Raw genomic sequence first — 20,640 nt, forward strand, 5'->3', positions numbered from 1 at the left:
ATGGATAAAAAAGATACCTAACTCAAGAGGAACTGGGATTACTGAAAGAGAAGATGGAGAAGGCAAAAACAAACAATGAGGGAAGATCAGAGGAAGAGAAGATACATTTTTTTTTACAAAGTAATTGGGTTGCAGGTATGAATGTGGTACATAACCAGGAGAGAGTAAAAAGGAGGAAGGTAGTAAACCCAAGTCATGACAAGTATGTAAACAAGATGATGAAGTTGATGTACTCAAATGTAGATGGAGTGGTATCTAAATTATTAGAGATGAATGATTGTATCAAAGAAAATGAATCATATATTATTTGCATAACTGAAACAATATTAACACAAAGGATATCAAACAATACCCAAAACCTAGAGGAATACAATATATGGAGAAGAGATGGGAACTTTAAAAAAAGAGGAGGGATTACCGGTATAATATTAACAAAGAAAAATCTACAAGTCAAAGAAATAGAACTAAATATACCATCACAAGTAGAACTGATTGCAGTAGAGATCAACACATCTGAAGGTAAAGTAATTGTAGCCAATTTGTACATGCCACCCAGATCAAACACATGGGAAAGAGATGAATATGAGGACCTGGCAGAGAGTACAATTCAGAGTTTAAGATCATTACTACATAAAATGGAAGAGAAATCAGAAAGAATTATACTAACTGGGGATTTCAATACAAATATAAATTGGAATGCTCTAGATATAATTAGCCAAGAAAGCTGTTGGGACCAAAAGCCCCTGGATCTCGTACAAGAGTTCTTCCTAACGCAACATGTGAGGGAAACCACCAGAAAAAGAGGACTCGATGTACCTTCAGTGCTAGATCTAATATTTACTAGGCAAGAAAATGATATTGACAGTTTAATATATCACCCTCCACTCGGCAAAAGCGATCATGCAGTACTAAATTATAACTTCAGGATAGCATATGACATAGTAAACAGCAATGACAGCTACAAAAAGAGCCTAAACTATAAAAAGGGAAATTATCAAGACCTAAAGAAGTATTTCTTAGAAGGTGATTGGGAAAATGAGCTTAGAGGACAAGGTTTAAATGCTGTATATAAAAAATTCTGTGAATTTTATGAAATAGGAGTCCAGAAGTACATCCCACAGCACAAAGAAGCAGATAAGAAAATACAGAAATGGTTCAATACAGAATGTAAAAAATCAAAAGAAAAGAGATTTGTTGTGGAATAGATACAGAAGACATAATAGTGACAGGGCGTATAATAATTACAAACAGGCAAGAAACGATTATACAAGAATAAGGAGGGAAGCCCAAAAACAGTTTGAGGAGGATATAATAAATAAAAGTAGTGATCAACCAAAGCTGTTTTACAACTATATCAGAAGCAAAACCAAAGTAAAAGATATAATACAATCCATTACAGACGAGGGAATCACTTATACACAAGAGAAGGATATTTGTGAAGCACTAAATAAGAATTTCCAATTAGTTTTTACAGAAGAAAAAAATTTTGAGAGGGACTATGTGGAACATGCATGTCCACACATACTACCAGATATACAAATAGCAGAAAAAGCAATACAGGAGGAGTTAAGTAGATTAGACAGAGGAAAAGCAAGTGGTCCTGATGAAATTTCACGTTGGGTACTACGAGAATGTGCAAAGGAGTTAAGTAAACCATTATTTTTAATTTTCAAGAAATCCTTGAGTCAAGGTAAACTACCTGATATTTGGAAAAAAGCAAATATTGTCCCCTTATTCAAGAAAGGAAATAGACAAAATCTGCTCAACTACCGACCAGTATCACTGACCAGTGTTGTAAGCAAGGTATTAGAAAAGCTTATAAGAAAAGCTTGGGTAAACCATCTAGAAGAACAAAGTATGATAACAGAAAGACAGTTTGGTTTCAGAAAAGGAAAATCATGTTACTAATCTGTTGAGCTACTATGACAGAGTAACAAACACAATACAGGAAAGGGAAGGATGGGTGGACAGTATCTATTTAGATTTCAAGAATGCTTTTGACACAGTACCACACCAAAGACTTTTATGGAACTATACCATCAAGGAGGAATTCGAGGCAAACTGTTTTGTTGGATGCAAGATTTTCTCATAAAAAGAGAAATGAGAACAGTACTAAGAGGAAACTACTCATCATGGAAAGAAGTGACTAGTGGAGTACCACAGGGTTCAGTGCGGGCACCAATCATGTTTTTAGTGTATATAAATGATATAAACAGTAACACTGGAAATGAGAGCTATCTGAATATGTTTGCAGATGATGCAAAAATACAAAGGAGAATTACTAACACAGACTCTTGTAAAGAGCTACAAGAAGAATAAAATAAACTTCATGAATGGAGTAGTACATGGCAAATGGAATTCAGTGTGGACAAGTGTCATGTAATCAAGTTTGGTAAAAGTGGAAAAAGACCTGATTGGGATTATAAGTTAGGAAATAAAACCCTATACACATCAGAAAGAAAGACCTAGGTGTGATCATCAATAACAGACTATCTCCAGCTGACCACATCAGTGAAAAGGTATGGAACATGTAAACACTGCTTTCAGTCTTATCGATGTGTTTTTTGAGATAAGGATTCCAGACTATTGATGCATACTCCAGGGTTGGTCTGATGAATGATATTATCTTTCTCAGCATGTCTTCATTTATGTAAGTGAATTCCTAACTTATAATCCCAATCTGGTCTTTTCCCACTTTTACTTACATAAATGAAGACATGCTGGGAAAGATAATAACATCATTCATCAGACCAACCCTGGAATATGCATCAGTAGTCTGGAGTCCTCATCTCAAAAAGCACATAGACAAGATTGAAAAAGTTCAAAGGGCTGCTACAAGATGGATACCAAGCTTAAGGGACCTAAGCTACGAAGAAAGACTAAATAAACTGAATCTACCAACACTACAGGAGCGAAGGAAAAGAGGTGACATGATAATGCTATATAAGTGCATATCAGGGAAGGAGAAAATAGACATAAATGATTACTTAACACATGGAGAAGCATCAGCAAGAGGACACTGCAAAAAACTGCATAAGAAGAGAGGTGATAAAGACGTAAGGAAATTCAGTTTCCAAAACAGAGCAATTGACCAATGGAATGCACTACCGAATGAAATAGTGTGCGCCAAAAGAATTCACAAATTTAAGGATATGTACGATAAATATGGTTTAAGACACGGGACAGTACAAGCTTGACTCATTCCTGTAAAGATACAATTAGGTAAGAGCAATTAGGTAAGAACACACACACATACACACACACACACACACACACACACACACACACACACACACACACACACACACATTTCCACTTTAAAAGTCACATGTATAATCCTTGTCTGATATTTCTCTTGACGGAGTCTTACACTATGACTTAGCAGTCTTCCATACGGCATTCGCCCTCTCTTCATAGGCTTCTTTCGAGTACTTTTTCACTCATCGATTCTCCCATAATAGCCTTTGTCTTGGCCTTCTCTATACACACTGGAAGAATTATATCCTCTTATTCATAGCGTTGTGTGTGTGTATGTGTGTGTGTGTGTGTGTGTGTGTGTGTGTGTGTGTGTGTGTGTATAAGGAAGGTTCAAGTCTCATCGAAACTGCCGTATCCCCACAGTAAACACTGTTTCAGTTGCTGTTCAATATGTACCCCGGTCTTTTTATCCAAGGAGACCCATCAGCATCGGGCAAGTAACCGCCAATGCAGGTTTGTGCGGCAGACAGCGCCTCACCACAGCTAGGCTCAGGCAAGTGTGGGGAGGTTTGATTCTCGAATGATCGCCACTTGTACCCGTCTCCACCCAGTTAACAGGAATGCCTCTGTACGCTCAATGTCACCTCATAATTTTGTCATATGGTTACAACCCAGCGTTGCAAGTGGTTTCCTGGGTTACAGAAAACCATCTGGCTTGTCAGTCAGTGTAGAGGCACCTGAAGTGGAAAGAAGAGTAGTAACAGGAGACAGGAAGGATAGGAGAAATAGGAAGAGACCAGAGCAGACAATAATGAAAGAGATAAAAAAGAAGCAGATCCCACTACATCAGGTGAGGGGATGATGGAAGTTACCAAGTGCCACCCCACAATTTCAGTGAAATCGTTAACAACAATTCGCTTATATCATTTGAAGTGCACTTGACGCCTCGAGGTCTCGGGGCACAGGAGGGCCCAAGGATAAGCTGCCGTGGTCCAGGTCATAATTTATGCGCCGGACCACCCGACATCCCTGGCGGCTGATCAATTGCGACAAGAGAAAATGTTGGGTGGTAGAGAGACACAGGGTTCCAGCTTGAAATTTGTATTTTCTCTAACGATTCGGGCTACACAGAACCCATGTTCAGTCTCCCAGAAGAAGCGTTTTGTGTATCCAGAAACTTCAGTGAAAATAAAGAATTCAAGCTCTAACCTGTGTCTCCCACCCAACACTTCTATCGCTGATAGCGTTATCACAAACGGGAAAACCTCTGTTCCACCTCTTGATTTCAAATGTGGCACTGTTTCCGACCAGAGCTGTACCACTGTATTACCGAGGCGCCCACAATAATAGTACGTAGGTATTGCTTTGACATTAGAACAGTTCACGGTACTGTGTATTAGAAAGCAAAAAACATGACACATATCTCCTAAGTTTCTGAGGCCATATACGAGTATAAATATATATACTGTATATATATATATATATATATATATATATATATATATATAGATAGATAGATAGATAGATAGATATAGATAGATAGATAGATATAAACTGTATACATAGGCTGCTTCCCCCAAAGAAAGGGAGGTAGCCGAGACAGGACGACAACTCCCAATTTACTCAGACACACACACACACACACACACACACACACACACACGCACCGCTCGCTGGTGCAGTGGTAACGTTCTCGCTTGCCAATTGGTGGACAGGAGTTCGCCCCTCGCTCAGGTTGCAAAAAGTTTCACTGACGAAGTGGGTGGTTACTGTCCCCCTTGAGCAAGGGGACGGGTATGTGCGTGTGTGAAGGTCACAGCCTTGCCCTTAGATCGGACTATATGAGCTCTCAGCTCCATTCCGGGAGGGTAAAAGCTGACGATCATGACCATCAAGTGATCCTGACCGACCTGGTGAATTACACACACACACACACACACACATATATATATATATATATATATATATATATATATATATATATATATATATATATATATATATATATATATATATGTTGGGTCTGGTTAGTACTTGGATGGGTGACCGCCTGGGAACACCAGATGCTGTTGTTCTCCCTACGTGTCAAGTGGGGTTGGTGGAGGATTAGTGCCCCTCCCTGTAAAACAATTAACTCTAAGCCCTTGGTCACCCCGTTTGGGATACACGGTGTCTGACAATGATGGCAATATATATATATATATATATATATATATATATATATATATATATATATATATATATATATATATATATATATATATATATATATATATATATATATTGTTACGGAACAGAGAAAACTATCCCGCAAAGTTCCAGGTTCAAAACAGAGACTTAGGTAAAATTACAAGTTAAAGTTTAATGCTCAAACTAACAACAAAACATTCAGGACTCATAAGGATAATGTAATGGCAAAAAACAGGTTAAATATATGGTTAACTGCAATAGCCTCTATTAACACGAAATTAGCAAGAGTAAATTTATCTAAGTCAGCCCTGATAAAATGAAAATACACTGGGTAATGCTCAGTTAATGCAAGATAAATTATTACATATACAAAATATTAACAATGACTGACATCCAAACTTTACATTAATCACAAAAACCTCACTAGGCCTACAAATTAACACCTTATGCTACACAGAACAAGAACAAAATGTAATAACACTCATACTCAAATTACACAGCAGTTAGATGGCTGGAGACTTCCTGAGCACTCACAATAATAACAACTGTACAGGGGAGGACAGAGATGTGAGCAAAATGAGGAGTAGATCTAAGTGGCAATTGATGTAGAGACTGAGCTCATTATATAGGGGCCGGCAGAGCTTGATACAACTTGTAAGAAGGACGCGCAAATGAAGCCATGGGGACAAAGAGTTGACAATCCTGCTCTGAACAACAGAAAGAACGACTTACTCTACTAAAAGGGTAGACGAGGGGAGTGAGGTCGAACACGCTCGTGATCAAACATGCAGCATACTGTACGTTAGAATTACACAAAGGATGATGAAATCATAGGCTATGTAACACCTCCCCACAAAGAAAAAGAAATTTACTAGGGAAATTTCTTATTACTCTAAAACAATCTGTCTAAAGTCTAGATAAGCAATCTGCAATAACATTTTCTTTCCCCTTGACATGTTGTATGTCTAATGAATACTCCTGAAGAAGTAGACTCCATCTTGTCAATCTCTGATTTTTATCTTTAAACTTACTAAGGAATTTCAGTGGGTTATGATCGGTATAAATGACTATGAGGTCCAAACCAGAACACAAATAAAATGAAAAATGCTGTAAACCCAAAATCAAGGCCAAAAGCTCTTTCTCAATAGTTGAGTAGTTCTTTTGAGGTGGAGTGAACTTCTTACTGTAATAAGATACAGGGTGTTCAATACCCTGATCATCCTCTTGCAGCAAAACAGCCCCAGCTCCTGTATCACTTGCATCAACAGCCATCTTAAAAGGCTTAGCAAAATTTGGAGTAGCGAGCACTGGCTGACTTAATACGATAGCTTTAAGTTTCCTGAAAGAGGATTCACAGTTATCGGTCCAGACAAATTTAACTCCCTTTTTCAGTAGGTCTGTAAGTGGTGATACAAGAATTGAAAAGTTAAGAACAAATCTCCTGTAATAACCTACCATTCCCAAAAATCTTTGTAGCCCTTTCCTACTTTTAGGTCTGGGAAGATCACTTATAACCTGAACCTTAGCTCCTGGTGGTGCAACATGTCCATCACCAATTACGTACCCAAGGTACTGAACTTTAGCTTGACCAAACTCACACTTTGATAAATTAGCTACAAGATTAGCCTGAACCAAATGCTCAAGAAATTTACTGACATGGCATAGGTGATCTTTCCAGTTGTCACTGAAGATTAATACATCATCAATATAAACAACACACCCTGCCAAACCCTCTGTTACAACATTCATGAGCTTCTGAAATGTGGCTGGTGCATTCTTCATACCATATGGCATTACAGAACATGCAAAAGTCTTTCCTAGTGTTACAAAACATGAGATCTCCTTAGCACGTTCAGTCATAGGTACTTGCCAGTATCCCTTTAACAAATCAAACTTACTTATGTACCTAGCCTTTCCGATCTTGTCTATGCAATCTTCCACACGAGGGAGAGGGTAAGTGTCTGTTTTGGTTATCTGATTAACACGTCTGTAGTCGATGCAAAGCCGCTGTGACCCACCTGGCTTAGGGACTAGAGTGACAGGAGAACTCCACTCGCTCTGACAGGGCTCAATCATCTTGTGGTCCAACAGGTAGCCAAGCTCCTTCTGGATGAGAGGAACTTTCACTGGGTTCACACGGTAAGGAGGCAGTTTAATTGGCTTTGCGTCTCCAACATCGACATCATGCATCAACACAGTGGTTCTTCCTGGAGTGGCACGGAACACTTGCGGGTACTACTGCAGTAATGCCGAAAACTCCTGCCTTTCCTCGGGAGCTAGATGAGAAAGCTTAGTCTGGAGATCATTCATGATATCAGGATTCTTCCCCAAACTATCACTCAGGCTCATGCTGCATGGGAGAACTTCACTTGCAGACTCGGGTGGAACAGCTACAGTGCAGACTGGGTTATTTTCGTCCCGCCTGTGATATAACTTTAGCATGTTGATGTGACAAAGTTGCTTGTTCTTTCTACGATCTGGTGTGGCGATGACATAGTTGACATCACTGAGTTTCTTCTCCACGAAATAAGGACCACTAAACTTGGCTTGAAGAGGTTGCCCATGCACCGGTAGCAGAATCAAAACCTGATCTCCTGGCTGAAAGTGGCGTAACCTAGACTTCTTATAACACCAAGTCTTCATCTTCTCCTGAGCAGCTCCTAAATTCTCTCTCGCCAGCTGTAAAGCAGTGGACAACCGTTCTTTGAACTTCATCACATACTCCAGCAGGTTGACGTCATCTTCCTCCGACAGCCAGCATTCCTTGAGTAGCTTAAGGGGTCCTCTTACTTCATGGCCAAACAGTAGTTCAAAGGGTGAAAAGCCCAGTGATTCATTTGGAGATTCTCTTGCGGCAAATACAATGAATGGAAGACCTTTATCCCAGTCTTTCTGATGTTCCAAACAGTATTTCTTGAGCATCGATTTGAGTGTTTGATGATATCTCTCCAACGCTCCTTGGGTCTGGGGATGGTAAGCTGAAGACGTGATCTGGGTGATGCCCAACTCTTTCAGAGACTGCTTGAAAACATTTAACATGAAATTACTTCCCCGGTCGGACTGTACCTCCTTGGGCAGACCAAACTTTGTGAAGAACCCAAGCATTTCCTTAACCACGTTCTTTGCTGAGATATTTCTAAGTGGAATGGCTTTAGGATAACGAGTAGCCATATCAATCAGGGTCAACACTTAAGAAAATCCTGAAGAAGTCTTAGGAAGAGGGCCCACAATATCCACCAACACACGGGTGAATGGCACCTCAAAAGGAGGAATGGGAACTAGAGGTGCAACCTTTTCGGTCTGATTACACTTCCCCACAACTTGACAGGTGTGACAAGACTTACAATACCAGGAAACATCCCTGAAGATACCTGGCCAGTAGAAGTGTTTCAAAATGCGTGCCACAGTCTTCCTCACTCCAAGGTGTCCTGCCAAACTGGAATCATGAGCCACTCTAATGATATCCTGCTTACAAACACGAGGGATGACAACTTGATGTACAACCTCCCATTCACAGTCGGCTGATGCTGTTGGGGGTCTCCACTTCCTCATAAGTACTCCTGACTTTATATAATAACAAGTAGAAGCACCAGCTGACTCTTCCTCACTGCAAGCAGAGTTAGCTAGACCTTTCAACTCAGGGTCAGCAACCTGCAACTCAACCAACTCTTGACGAGACAAATTATCAACACTACGGGGTACTGCCTCATCTGGTGAGTGGTCCAAATTAGCAAGAAAAGTGTCAGCTAGGATAACATCATCATCATCATTATCCTCTAAGTCACCAGTAACTTTAGACTTAGCCCTAGTGACAGCACATGCAGGGAACACATCAGGGACATCACAATCCTGGGCCGCAGCCACTGGCTCACTAGACAACTGAGGAGCTGGACACACTTGACTTCCACCAATATCATTTCCAAGTAAGAAAGTTACACCTGACATTGGGAGTGTCTCAACCAACCCAACCATAACGGAACCATTAACAAAACCAGACTCTAAATTCACTCTGCACAGAGGGACAGAGAAGTAATTATTCCCTACACCTTGTAAGATTACAGTTTCATCAGAGGAATTAACATTAGAGCCTAGAACACTGGTCAGCATAAGGGATTGGCAAGCACCTGTATCACGATATATTTTAACTGATTTCCTGTCATTACTGTCCAGAGGACTGACAAAACCATCAGACAGGAAATTAGCACATGAACTCTAGAGAGTGTCACCCACGTCACTGCTCAAAAGAGGAGCTCCATCATGAGAATTTAATTTACCCCTCAAAGCAGGTTCAGTTAACTCAGTAAAAGAATTCTTGGAACTCTCAAGGGTGGACACTAGACCAATTGACTGAATATTTAAAGACTCCTTTTTGTTCACATCACGCTGTCTCCTGAAACATTTCTCCGTAGTATAACCAAGCTTACTACAATAAGTAAATTTACTTTTCTGAAATCTAGAGGTGAAGCTGGTATTTACTTCCTGAGAAACATCATCTTTATTCTCTTTCCTGTTACCTGTACTCTGAGTAGAGGCAACGTACTTACTCTCAGCTTTCCCTTTTTCTTTAGAATATCTCTTGTGAGTGAGAACATATTCATCAGCTAAAACTGCAGCATCAGACAAATTATCTATTCTTCTCTCATCAAGATAGAGGCTTACATCTTTAGTAATACACCTTTTGAAGTCCTCCAGCAAAATCATCTGCTTAAATTTGTCAAAATCAGAATCCACATTCTTAGAATTTAACCACTGCTCTAACAGATCTTCTTTGATTTTTGCATACTTAACATGGGATTGCTTATCTGGCTTATAAGTTGTCCTAAATTTTACTCTATAGGCTTCAGCCTACATCATAATTATCAGATTGATTCTGAGGCAAAGATGCATAAGTTACTTGAGCTTTACCGGTGAGAACAGTTTGAAGGAGTACTGGCCAATACTTTTTTGGCCAATTAAAACCTGTAGCTACCCTCTCAAACAACTGAAAATACTTTGTTAAATCAGATTCATTAAAAGGAGGGACAAATTTAACATTTTTAGCCACATCAAAATCATCAGAGCTAGATGATCCAGTTCCACCTTGTTTCATGCGATACTCATGGTCTGCCTGAATCCTAGCAATTTCAATTTGTGCCTCCTGAATACGAGCCTGAGACTCAGCCTCCTTAGCACGTGCCTGAAACTCAGCCTCCTTAGCATTTGCCTGAAATTCAGCCTCCTTAACACGAGCCTCCTGCAGGGCTAGCTGTAACTTAGCTAATTCAATCTGCGTTTGCTCATTTGGAGGAGTTACATTAAACAAGCTTTCATTAATCATGTCAACAATTTGATCTTTAGAATGATGAGAGCGAACAGCAATTCCCAATTGTTCAGCAACAAGCTTAAGTTCATTCTTTGTTCTGTTTTCTACATCACACACTGTTTGCACATTTGACAAAAAATCTTTGGCTTCATCAAGCGTAGTAATAGTAGACATCATGAATAAATCACAGTCACAAAATATCAAGCAATATCCTTATGATAATATCCTGAATATCCTGATAAGAGGTCGCCAAATTTATGTTACGGAACAGAGAAAACTGTCCCGCAAAGTTCCAGGTTCAAAACAAAGAGTTAGGTAAAATTACAAGTTAAAGTTTAATGCTCAAACTAACAACAAAACATTCAGGACTCATAAGGATAATGTAATGGCAAAAAACAGGTTAAATATATGGTTAACTGCAATAGCCTCTATTAACACGAAATTAGCAAGAGTAAATTTATCTAAGTCAGCCCTGATAAAATGAAAATACACTGGGTAATGCTCAGTTATTGCAAGATAAATTATTACAGATACAAAATATTATTAACAATGACTGACATCCAAACTTTATATTAATCACAAAAACCTCACTAGGCCTACAAATTAACACCTTATGCTACACAGCACAAGAACAAAATGTAATAACACTCATACTCAAATTACACAGCAATTAGATGGCTGGAGACTTCCTGAGCACTCACAATAATAACAACTGTACAGGGGATGACAGAGATGTGAGCAAAATGAGGAGTAGATCTAAGTGGCAATTGATGTAGAGACTGAGCTCATTATATAGGGGCCGGCAGAGCTTGATACAACTTGTAAGAAGGACGCGCAAATGAAGCCATGGGGACAAAGAGTTGACAATCCTGCTCTGAACAACAGAAAGAACGACTTACTCTACTATAAGGGTAGAAGGGGGGAGTGAGGTCGAACACGCTCGTGATCAAACATGCAGCATACTGTACGTTAGAATTACACAAAGGATGATGAAATCATAGGCTATGTAACAATATATATAAACAATGCCGTCATTTTGAGAGAGGCGGAACCGAAATATTAGAAGAGAAAATCATCTTTATTGGGTAACATTTCGGCTCTCTCTTCAATATGCCAGACCTAAAAGTAGACAAATAATTCTGTCATAGGATAACATCTGTTATAAGTAAATTAAATAACACGAAGAGTCAAGCGATAACATCAATGACTACAGTCATATAACCGAATTAAATAAATAAAAGAAAGGAGAATTAATAAATAACAAGCAAAAGAAAAAAAAAATTCACGAATGGTACAGAGAAGCAATTAAGTGCAAGTCACGAGTAAAAATTGGGGAGGAAGGAATCCATTAAGAATTAAAGATCAGTTTTTGCTTATTATTTAATATTCTCCTTTCTTTTATTTATTTAATTCGGTTATATGACTGTAGTCATTGATGTTGTCGCTTGACTCTTCGTGTTATTTAATTTACTTAAAACAGATGTTATCCTATGACAGAATTATTTGTCTACTTTTAGGTCTGGCAGCTTTAAGGGAGAGGCGAAATGTTACCCAATAAAGATGATTTTCTCTTCTAGTATTTCGGTTCCGTCTCTCTCTCAAAATGACGGTATTGTTTATATATATATATATATATATATATATATATATATATATATATATATATATATATATATATATATAATAGTACAGTGGTAAAGTGTGCGTTTTCGTACACTGAAGAACGAGGGTTCGCGCCCCGCCAGGGTAATAAACTTTGGGAGCGTTCTTCATGCCACGTACTGCATTGGCGGACACAAGGGGTGCTGTGGTTGAACCAGTGTCGCATACTGTAAAGTATGTTTGCACCCAGTCGGCTTCCGCGGGCTGATTACACTTGGTTCACAGACGACACACACATCCAAAGCCACTCCAACACAACAATTACACTTAAAAGCACTTCTTACCCTACATACAGTCTCTACCAGACAGACTAAGCCACTTGGTAGAGATACATTGGCTGTATCGTCCCCACTTCGGTCGGGATAGGCCGGTCCTGCAGTGGACACTCAAACGGCTGATGAGACTATATATATATATATATATATATGGTGGTTGCGACCATCATCCACTCACTTGATGTAGTGCTGCCTACTTCTTCCTTAGCCTTTATCATTCTTTTTCTGATCCTGCCCTCCTCTCTTCCTATTTCTCCCATCTTTCCTGTCACTTCTTATTGCTTTTCTTTCCTTTACAGGTGGCTTTACATTGAGTGACAAGCCAAATGGTGTCCTCTAAACCAAGAAACCATTTACAACGCTGGGTGGTAACCATATAACTAAACCATACATGCTCCCTACGTGTCAGCAAGTGGGTTGGTGGAGGGTTAGTGCCCCTCCCCATATAACAAATAACTCAAAAGTCAAATGGCCACCCCTTACGGGATTAAGGCGTATGGCAATATATAGATTGTGTCAGAAACGAAACAAAATTACCATTGTCAGTGTTTAAAAAATGAGGCGAGGAGTGGATGTCTGGCGGAAATGTACCGGTACGGAAGTTTATGCTGATCTGTTTGGAGGGACTCAGCTAACCTGCGAGTGGAGTCGTTTGTTGAACCAAGCAAAACTTTTTTTTGCTATCGCCTAAGTCATTAAGCCGAGTATATTTTGTTTTTATAGATATGTCATTAACCGTTTTACTGATATATAACCATTCATATACTTCAGTACGTGCGAAAACGAAATACAGTAAAAAACAAAACAAAAAACTACAGGCTTGAACATTGTCAACAAGAAGGATAATAAAAAAAAAAACTAATCCATAACCCTAACATCGAGAAACCCAACAGACCAATCGCCATGCTACACTAAGACCTAATGAGACCAATAGCTAAACATAAAAAAAATATATTAAATTTTGGTTATCGAGCACTTGCCAGAAGATCCTGGTCATTAATCCATTTTTAAAATATATATTTTGTATTTTGTATTTTTCGATAATATTAACTAAATTTAACAGAGAAAAATAAACTAATTTAGGATTCTAACAGCGATAAATGTACCAAACAAATTGCTACCCTGCACTGGAACCTAAAGTAGCTAGTATTCTAATACTAATGGATAAATTACCTCGACCAACAGAGCACCATCAACATTATACACCTGCATTCACATGCTGAATGTCAGGTGAGGCACATGTATTCATATAGAGGACATCGATATACGAGAGAGAACCAGATTAGCCAGGAACTGTTCCATATACGACAGTTTTTGATCCTAATTAAGAAAACTTGAACAAGTAGATGCAAAACATGTACATATACAGTACACAAATAGTGAAAACCTCGCTCATCAAAACACCATCGACCGTAAGTGCCCATACCTCTCTGTATTGCACACTTCTATTCATCAACCGGCGACTGAAAGGCGAGGCATGAGCTTTAATTGTTGGTATGTTCCATTCTTCCCTCAAAACACGAACCACATTTGGTGGTTTATATCACGATTCCTAATTGTGCCACAGACTTAAAAGGGACAAAAGGAAATTAATACCGACGAAAAAAAAGGTGGTGCAGAAACCAACACTTAAATAAATGACTGTTTTTCAGCATACAGTGCGTTTTTCAAGAGGCTACAAAGTAGAAGAGAAAAAATTTACTCCATTCTCTCCAAAAAGATATCCGCTGGAACCTGGCCGGTTTCCTATGAAACCTCTTGATTGGTTAAGCAACTGCTAAATATGAAGGCAAACTGTTATATTACGCTTCTTCGCTAATTAAGTAATTTGTCCTTACGAAAATGGCAGGCAAAATGAGCAGCTACATTCGGTGCAGAACAATTTTCATCCCCCCCCCCTCTCTCTCTCTCTCTCTCTCTCTCTCTCTCTCTCTCTCTCACCGTGGGTCTGGAACACTGAGTTGGTGATGCCCACGTTATCGAGTGTGAGGCGGGAGGGGGCGCTGTTACCCTTCTCATTGTAGGCGTACACGAGCACCTGATACCGACCTCCTGCCCTCAGACCCTCAACCTGTGGGGGAAACGGGGAGAGGTGTGTGTGGGTGGAGTGGGAATATGAGAGGGTAAAAGGGAGGAATGGGGAAGAGGCAGGGGAGTGTGGGAATTGGGAGTTGGGGAAAGGAGAGGATCAATGGAGTAGGGTGTAGGGTGAAAGGTCAGAGAATATGATAAAGGAAGTGGGATAGGGTGAGGGAGGGGAGTTAAGGAAAAAGTTGAAACAGGGGAATGGAAGTGTATGTTGAGGCGCTGGGGGAAAACTTGGGGGTAGGGGGGATTCGAGGAGTGGGAGTTGGAGAGGAACGGTAAGTGACAGGGAATGTGGGTGTGACCAGCAGTAGGGAGCAGGGGTTAGTAGGAGGGTTGCGAATTGGGAGGGGTTGACACTGTGTGGAAGTGGGGGAAGAGGGAGGGAGTGGGAGAAAAGTAGGAATATATTGGCACTGTTAGGGGAAGGTGCAGAGTTATAAAATAAGATATATAATTACCATACGCACGAACATCAAAGTATATTACAGTAGCATATCACTAATGAAGATAGGGTATGAAACCTTCTAATTCCACAAGTATACCAGGGATTGGTGTAGGAGAGAAAAAGGAAAAGATCCATGTAGGAACGAAGAAGAGAAAAAATAGAGGAAAATGGAGGGATAATTAAAACAGGACTAAAAAGAAATTCTTTGAGAGAGAGAGAGAGAGAGAGAGAGGTAGTAAGGAATATATCAAACGAAAAGTGCTTAGAAAGGGGAGAATGAAGAAAGGGGAAGGAAGAGGAAGAGGAGGTAGGAAGGAGGAAGAGTGGAAAGAGGTGACAGGTGGCCGTAGACGGAGAAAGGATGGACGGATAGGGAGAAGGATGTAGGGGGAGGAAGAAAAAATTTATATAAAGATTGTCAACTTTTCCAACAGTACCAGCCATGTCCAGCCTGGTTTCCACACAGACAAATAACACTGGTATACCTGAGTGTAATCTGCCGTGATAATTACTTGAAAATACAAAAACATAAGATTTAAGAGGTTGTGTTTGTATGGTTTGACCTCGATCACATATATCACTTTAAAACATCAAAATTGTATAAAGAAAAATTGTTTTGAGTATTTCCCAAGGAACTATAGTACAGAGTTTCTAGCGAGTTAGTGGATAAATAAAGGATTGGCGCCACTTTGAAAAAGGCATTTGAATGAAAGAAACAAAGAAACAAACAGAAAGAAGATGATGATGATGATGATGATGATGACGAACAACTACAACAACATCACCACCACCACCAACAACAACAACAAGAATGAGACAGAAAAAAAATAAAAAAACAAGCAAATACAGTTACGTCCCCACTGTATGGTACGGGGCGAAACTATGAGAAAGACAAAAGGAATGGGCAAGAGGAGGAGGTTTCGGGACTTGTTCTGTATTCAGCAAACTGGACGGAAGAGAAAAAGACACTGGAGTGGAAGGTTTGGAGGAAAATGGGGCAAAAATAATGTGTAAGAAAGAAAATCAGAAGAAATTAAAAGAAACGAGGAACGAAAGTACTGTATGAAAAAGAGATGAAAATGTGTGTGTGTGTGTGTGTGTGTGTGTGTGTGTGTGTGTGTGTGTGTGTGTGTGTGTGTGTGAGAGAGAGAGAGAAGGAATGATGAGAGGATGCATATTTGTTGATGAAGTGAATGTGTGAAAAATAACAGGAGAAAACTAAAACACGACTTGGAAAATGCTGAAGCATGGAAATAAATGACAGACAAGTGGCACGGAGGACAGGTGAAAGCGAGGGGAAAAGCGAAGTTAAAGTAATAACAATCCCATGTTCAAAACGAAAGAAGCAGAGAAAATAGGATATAAACAGAATAAACAAAAAAGAGGAGAAGAGATAATAGGGTAGGTGAAAGCATGTGGAAATAGAAGGTATAAATACAGCAGAAAGCTACAAAGCTCAGAAAAGGTGGAAGCAGAAAATGGTGAAAAAGAGTGATTTTTTAAAAACGCCAAGAAGATAGACGAATACAAATTAAGAAAAACGACAAACAGTCAAGGGGTGAAATAAAAGTGAATGAAACTAGAAGAAAACAGGAATACAAAGCGCTAAAAAATGGTAAAGGTAAAACAACTTGGCGCCAAAAGCTGATAATGTATTAACAGGAACCAGAGACAAAAAAAAATAAAAGGAAATAGAAAGACTAGAGAAAGGTATGGGGAAATGAGTACAGTAAACTTATAAACAGGAAATACTGAAAAGAGAGAGGTATTAAAAAATAAAAAAAAGAGGGGAGGGGAGCGAAAGGTGGCAAGGGAATATTGTGAGAACTTAAAAAACACACGAGACAAAGTGCAACAGTCGAGAAATGAGATGAAGGGGAGTAGATAGAAGGACAGATAAATACGGAGATTAAAAAAAAAAGAAGAAGAAGAAGAAGGGGGGGAGGTTGGAGAAGGAGAAACATGTGATGCACGGTGGTGACAAAAAAAGAAAGAGGGGGTGGGGGGAATGGATAATAGACAGCAGGAAGGATTGCACTGCGCAGCTGACCCTCGTGCGGTGTGGTGCGGTGAGGATCTGTCCCTTCTTCCCTTTGGGGCTAAGATGTGAATGAATGTGTTTGAGTGGATGAGTAAATTGGGAGTGTGTCGTCCTGTCTCGGCTACCTCCCTTTCCTGGGGGAAGCAGCCTAGGTAAATAGATAGATAGACAGGAAGGATGACTCAGTGCAACACCCACGCGCCACATCTGGTCTCAGGGTCGTGCATAAGGCTTTTGTCCTGTAACCTTAATCTTCGACTGATTGCTGCTAAAAAAAAAAAAAAAGTATTTATTCTTTTCTGACCCTTAATCCTTCCACAGAAATGGTACAGATCGGGTAAAAACTGTTTGGGTTGACCTTGTCCTGTAAGCCCGACCTTTGAACTGTTTTTATCAAAACTGACTTCTTTTTTTCATTGACTGACTCTCAGTCCCTTCGGTACGTTTGGTTCGTATCAGGTCAACTCCATTTGAGTTAAAGGGTCGAATATTTGATCCTGGCCTCTGACCATAACCTCTCACCAAATTTGCTCAAAAGATCCCTTCAGCCTATCCTTACCCTAAATCCTTCCACCAAGTTTGGTATAAATTGGATCAAAACTTGTTAATTTGACCTTCCCATTTCATCTTGATATCTTACATACTGTATTCGAAATAGTAGGTTAAGCCTATGGTTGATCCTTAACCCTTCCTTTAAGTTGGTCCAAATCAGATGAAAACTACATTATTTTTTTTTTTTTTTAATGACAGAACAGAGGAAGGAAAAACAAATGAGTAAAAAAAATAAATAATCCCTACACCAGATTACTGGTGTTCTCCATTCATAAAATGCCTGTAGCAGTTGGACTTGAACTGCTGTTGGTTGAAGTTTGGAGGGAAACAACTCTGGGGAAGTGAGTTCCAGAGAGATGCAGTTTGGAGAATGAAATAATTCTGATAGGCAGAAGTTCTGCAATATGGCTGAGTGACATTCCAGTCATGAGCGCTGCCACTTGCCCGTGTAGCACGAGGGATGGCATGGAGAGGTGGCACAATGGATGCAACTTCGTCTGAGCATTTGCCATAAAAATACCTGTAAAATAATGCAATGGAGGCAACATTCCTTCTCACTTCTAGGGGAGGCAGTTTGTTTATAATAGCAGGGTTATTAATAATTCCTGAAGCTTTGTTCTGAATTTTGTGTAGTTGTTTTAATGCAACCTTTCCACATCCACTCCACAAGGGTGTGCAATATTCAAACTGGGAGCTCACATGACTCTCAGAAATTATAGCTTACTGCTTGTCAGTGAAGAAGTTACGGACTCTTTTCAATAATCCAAGTCCCTTTGAGGCGGTTTTAGCAAGTGATCTGACATGAGAGGTCCAGCTGAGGGCATTGGTCAGCGAGACACCGAGAATTTCAATACTTTTGGAGATGGGAATATTAGTAGCACTGAAGGTAATATACGTATCTGGCAATATCTGTCTATTAATAAATTGTATATGTTTGGTTTCACTAGCATTAAATGAGACAAAGTTTTTTGTCCCCATTCATTGATTGTAGATAAGTCTTGATTTATGGAGATGGCTGTACTGAGTTGAGAGTTAGAGATATCAGACTTTGTAATTGTCTGAGTGTGAATGAACTATGAGGTGTTGAGTCATCTGCATATGAATGGATGGGACTGTGGGTGACAGATAAGAGATCATTAATATGAACCAGGAACAGTGTTGATGCCAGAACTGATGCCTGTGGCAAGCCAGGATTAATTGAACGGAAATTGGAATATACATCATCTACTTTTACAGGTATTTTTCTGCTGCTGATATATGAGGAAAGCAGAGGAACAAAAGACGTTCGTCCATGGCAAGGGAGTTTTGACAGCAGGGAACGATGCCATGCTCTGTCGAAAGCTTTAGAAATATCAAGGGCTACTCCATGAGTTTCACCATGTAGGTCGATTGATTGATGAATGGTATGAGTCAGAAGATTAAGTATGTCAATGGTGGATCTTTCGTGGCGAAAACCACATTGTCTATCATTAATTAAGTTTTTGGATTCAAGGCTTAACTCTGTGCTTATTTAATTAAAATTTCAAATACTTTACCAAGAGAAGTGACAGCTATTGGTCTGTAATCAAAGGAGTCAAAGGAACTTCCTTTCTATGGAACTGAGTGGATATTGGCTTCTTTCCATGAATTAGGGAATGAAGAAGTACGTATGCATAGTCTGAATAATTTAGCTAGAACAGAGGCAAGTTCTGGGGAACACTTTTTCAGAACAATTGGAGGAATTCCATCTGGTCCTGGAGCTTTGTTGGTAGGTAAATTGTCTGGGATGGATTTTACATGTCTTGTCTGAATTTTAAGTGGAATAATTTCGGGAGAGTCAAGTTCTAGTACTGGGACGTTCTGGCTGAATTCCTCTATGGTAGAATTTCTGGCAAATGTACTGGCAAAGATATCTGCTTTCCTACGCCGGTCATTTGTAATGTTGCCATCTGAAGATTTTAGTGGGGGTATGGATGATGTTAAAGCTATTATTGAAAGAATATTCTATTGTCATTAGGGCTGTTCAGTAGTTTTGATGCTTGATTTTGAAGAAAATTTGTTTTAGCAAGATTTTTTCAGCTTTTGCGTGGTTTCTAGCAATTTTAAATTAAAAGAGTGATTCAGATGTTTTCCATTTTAAGTAAGAGTTATATGCTAATGATTTTTTATCTATTGCTCTGGCACAGTTGATATCAAACCATTTTGGAGAGTTCGATCATTTAGTGAACTATTGACTTGGTATGAATAAATCCATACCAGCTAGTAGTAAGTCGCAAATGTGGGACTGGGTAGAACTGGCATCACTAGAGAGGAAAGACTGCCATGGAAGGTCAGCAAGATAATTTCTAAATCCATCCCAGTTTGCCCTATCAAAGTGGCATCGGGTCACCCTGACAGGGTCAGAACGGGGAGGTTTTGGGGGAATAACTAACGAGGCTTTGATGAGATTGTGGTCAGAGGATCCAAGTGGTGACAGTACCTCTATCTTGTATTGATCTGGATTATTTGTCAGGAATAGCTCCAAGAGATGGGCATTATGGTCAGGGTTATCTGGTATTCTGGTTGGTTGCTTTACCAACTGCGTGAGATTGAACGATTCTGCAAACAGCTCACACTCTAGACCAGCATCGTTAGTCCTGACAGGATACAATAACCATTCATCATTATGTACGTTAAAATCACCCAAAATGGTAATTTCGGTGCTAAGGGCAAGGTTAAGGCTTCTCAGCTGTGTGGATTTGTAGTCAAATACCTGTACACTGGGTTCTGAAGATTCACTGGGGAAACGATAGACTAAAAATATATATTTGGTAATATTAAGACAATTTAGTTTATACAATGAGTAATCAAAACTGGATGAAGAGAAGTTTAAAATAGTGTCAACTGCATACTGAGATTTGATATAACA

General features: G+C 39.5%; 1 protein-coding gene across 1 annotated transcript in view; it reads right to left on the reverse strand.

Annotated features, from left to right (window-relative positions):
* LOC145398740 (protein turtle homolog A-like) overlaps positions 1-20,640 on the reverse strand; it is a 357,131-nt gene that overhangs the window by 21,122 nt on the left and 315,369 nt on the right. The window contains exon 13 of the mRNA XM_080271540.1: positions 14,569-14,698. Coding sequence (XP_080127666.1) covers positions 14,569-14,698 — 130 coding nt within the window. The remainder of the gene's footprint in view (positions 1-14,568; positions 14,699-20,640) is intronic.

Source organism: Coenobita brevimanus, chromosome 5 (genome assembly GCF_032717465.1).
Source record: "Coenobita brevimanus isolate Jiangsu-jjx chromosome 5, ASM3271746v2, whole genome shotgun sequence".
NCBI classification, from domain to species: domain Eukaryota; kingdom Metazoa; phylum Arthropoda; class Malacostraca; order Decapoda; family Coenobitidae; genus Coenobita; species Coenobita brevimanus.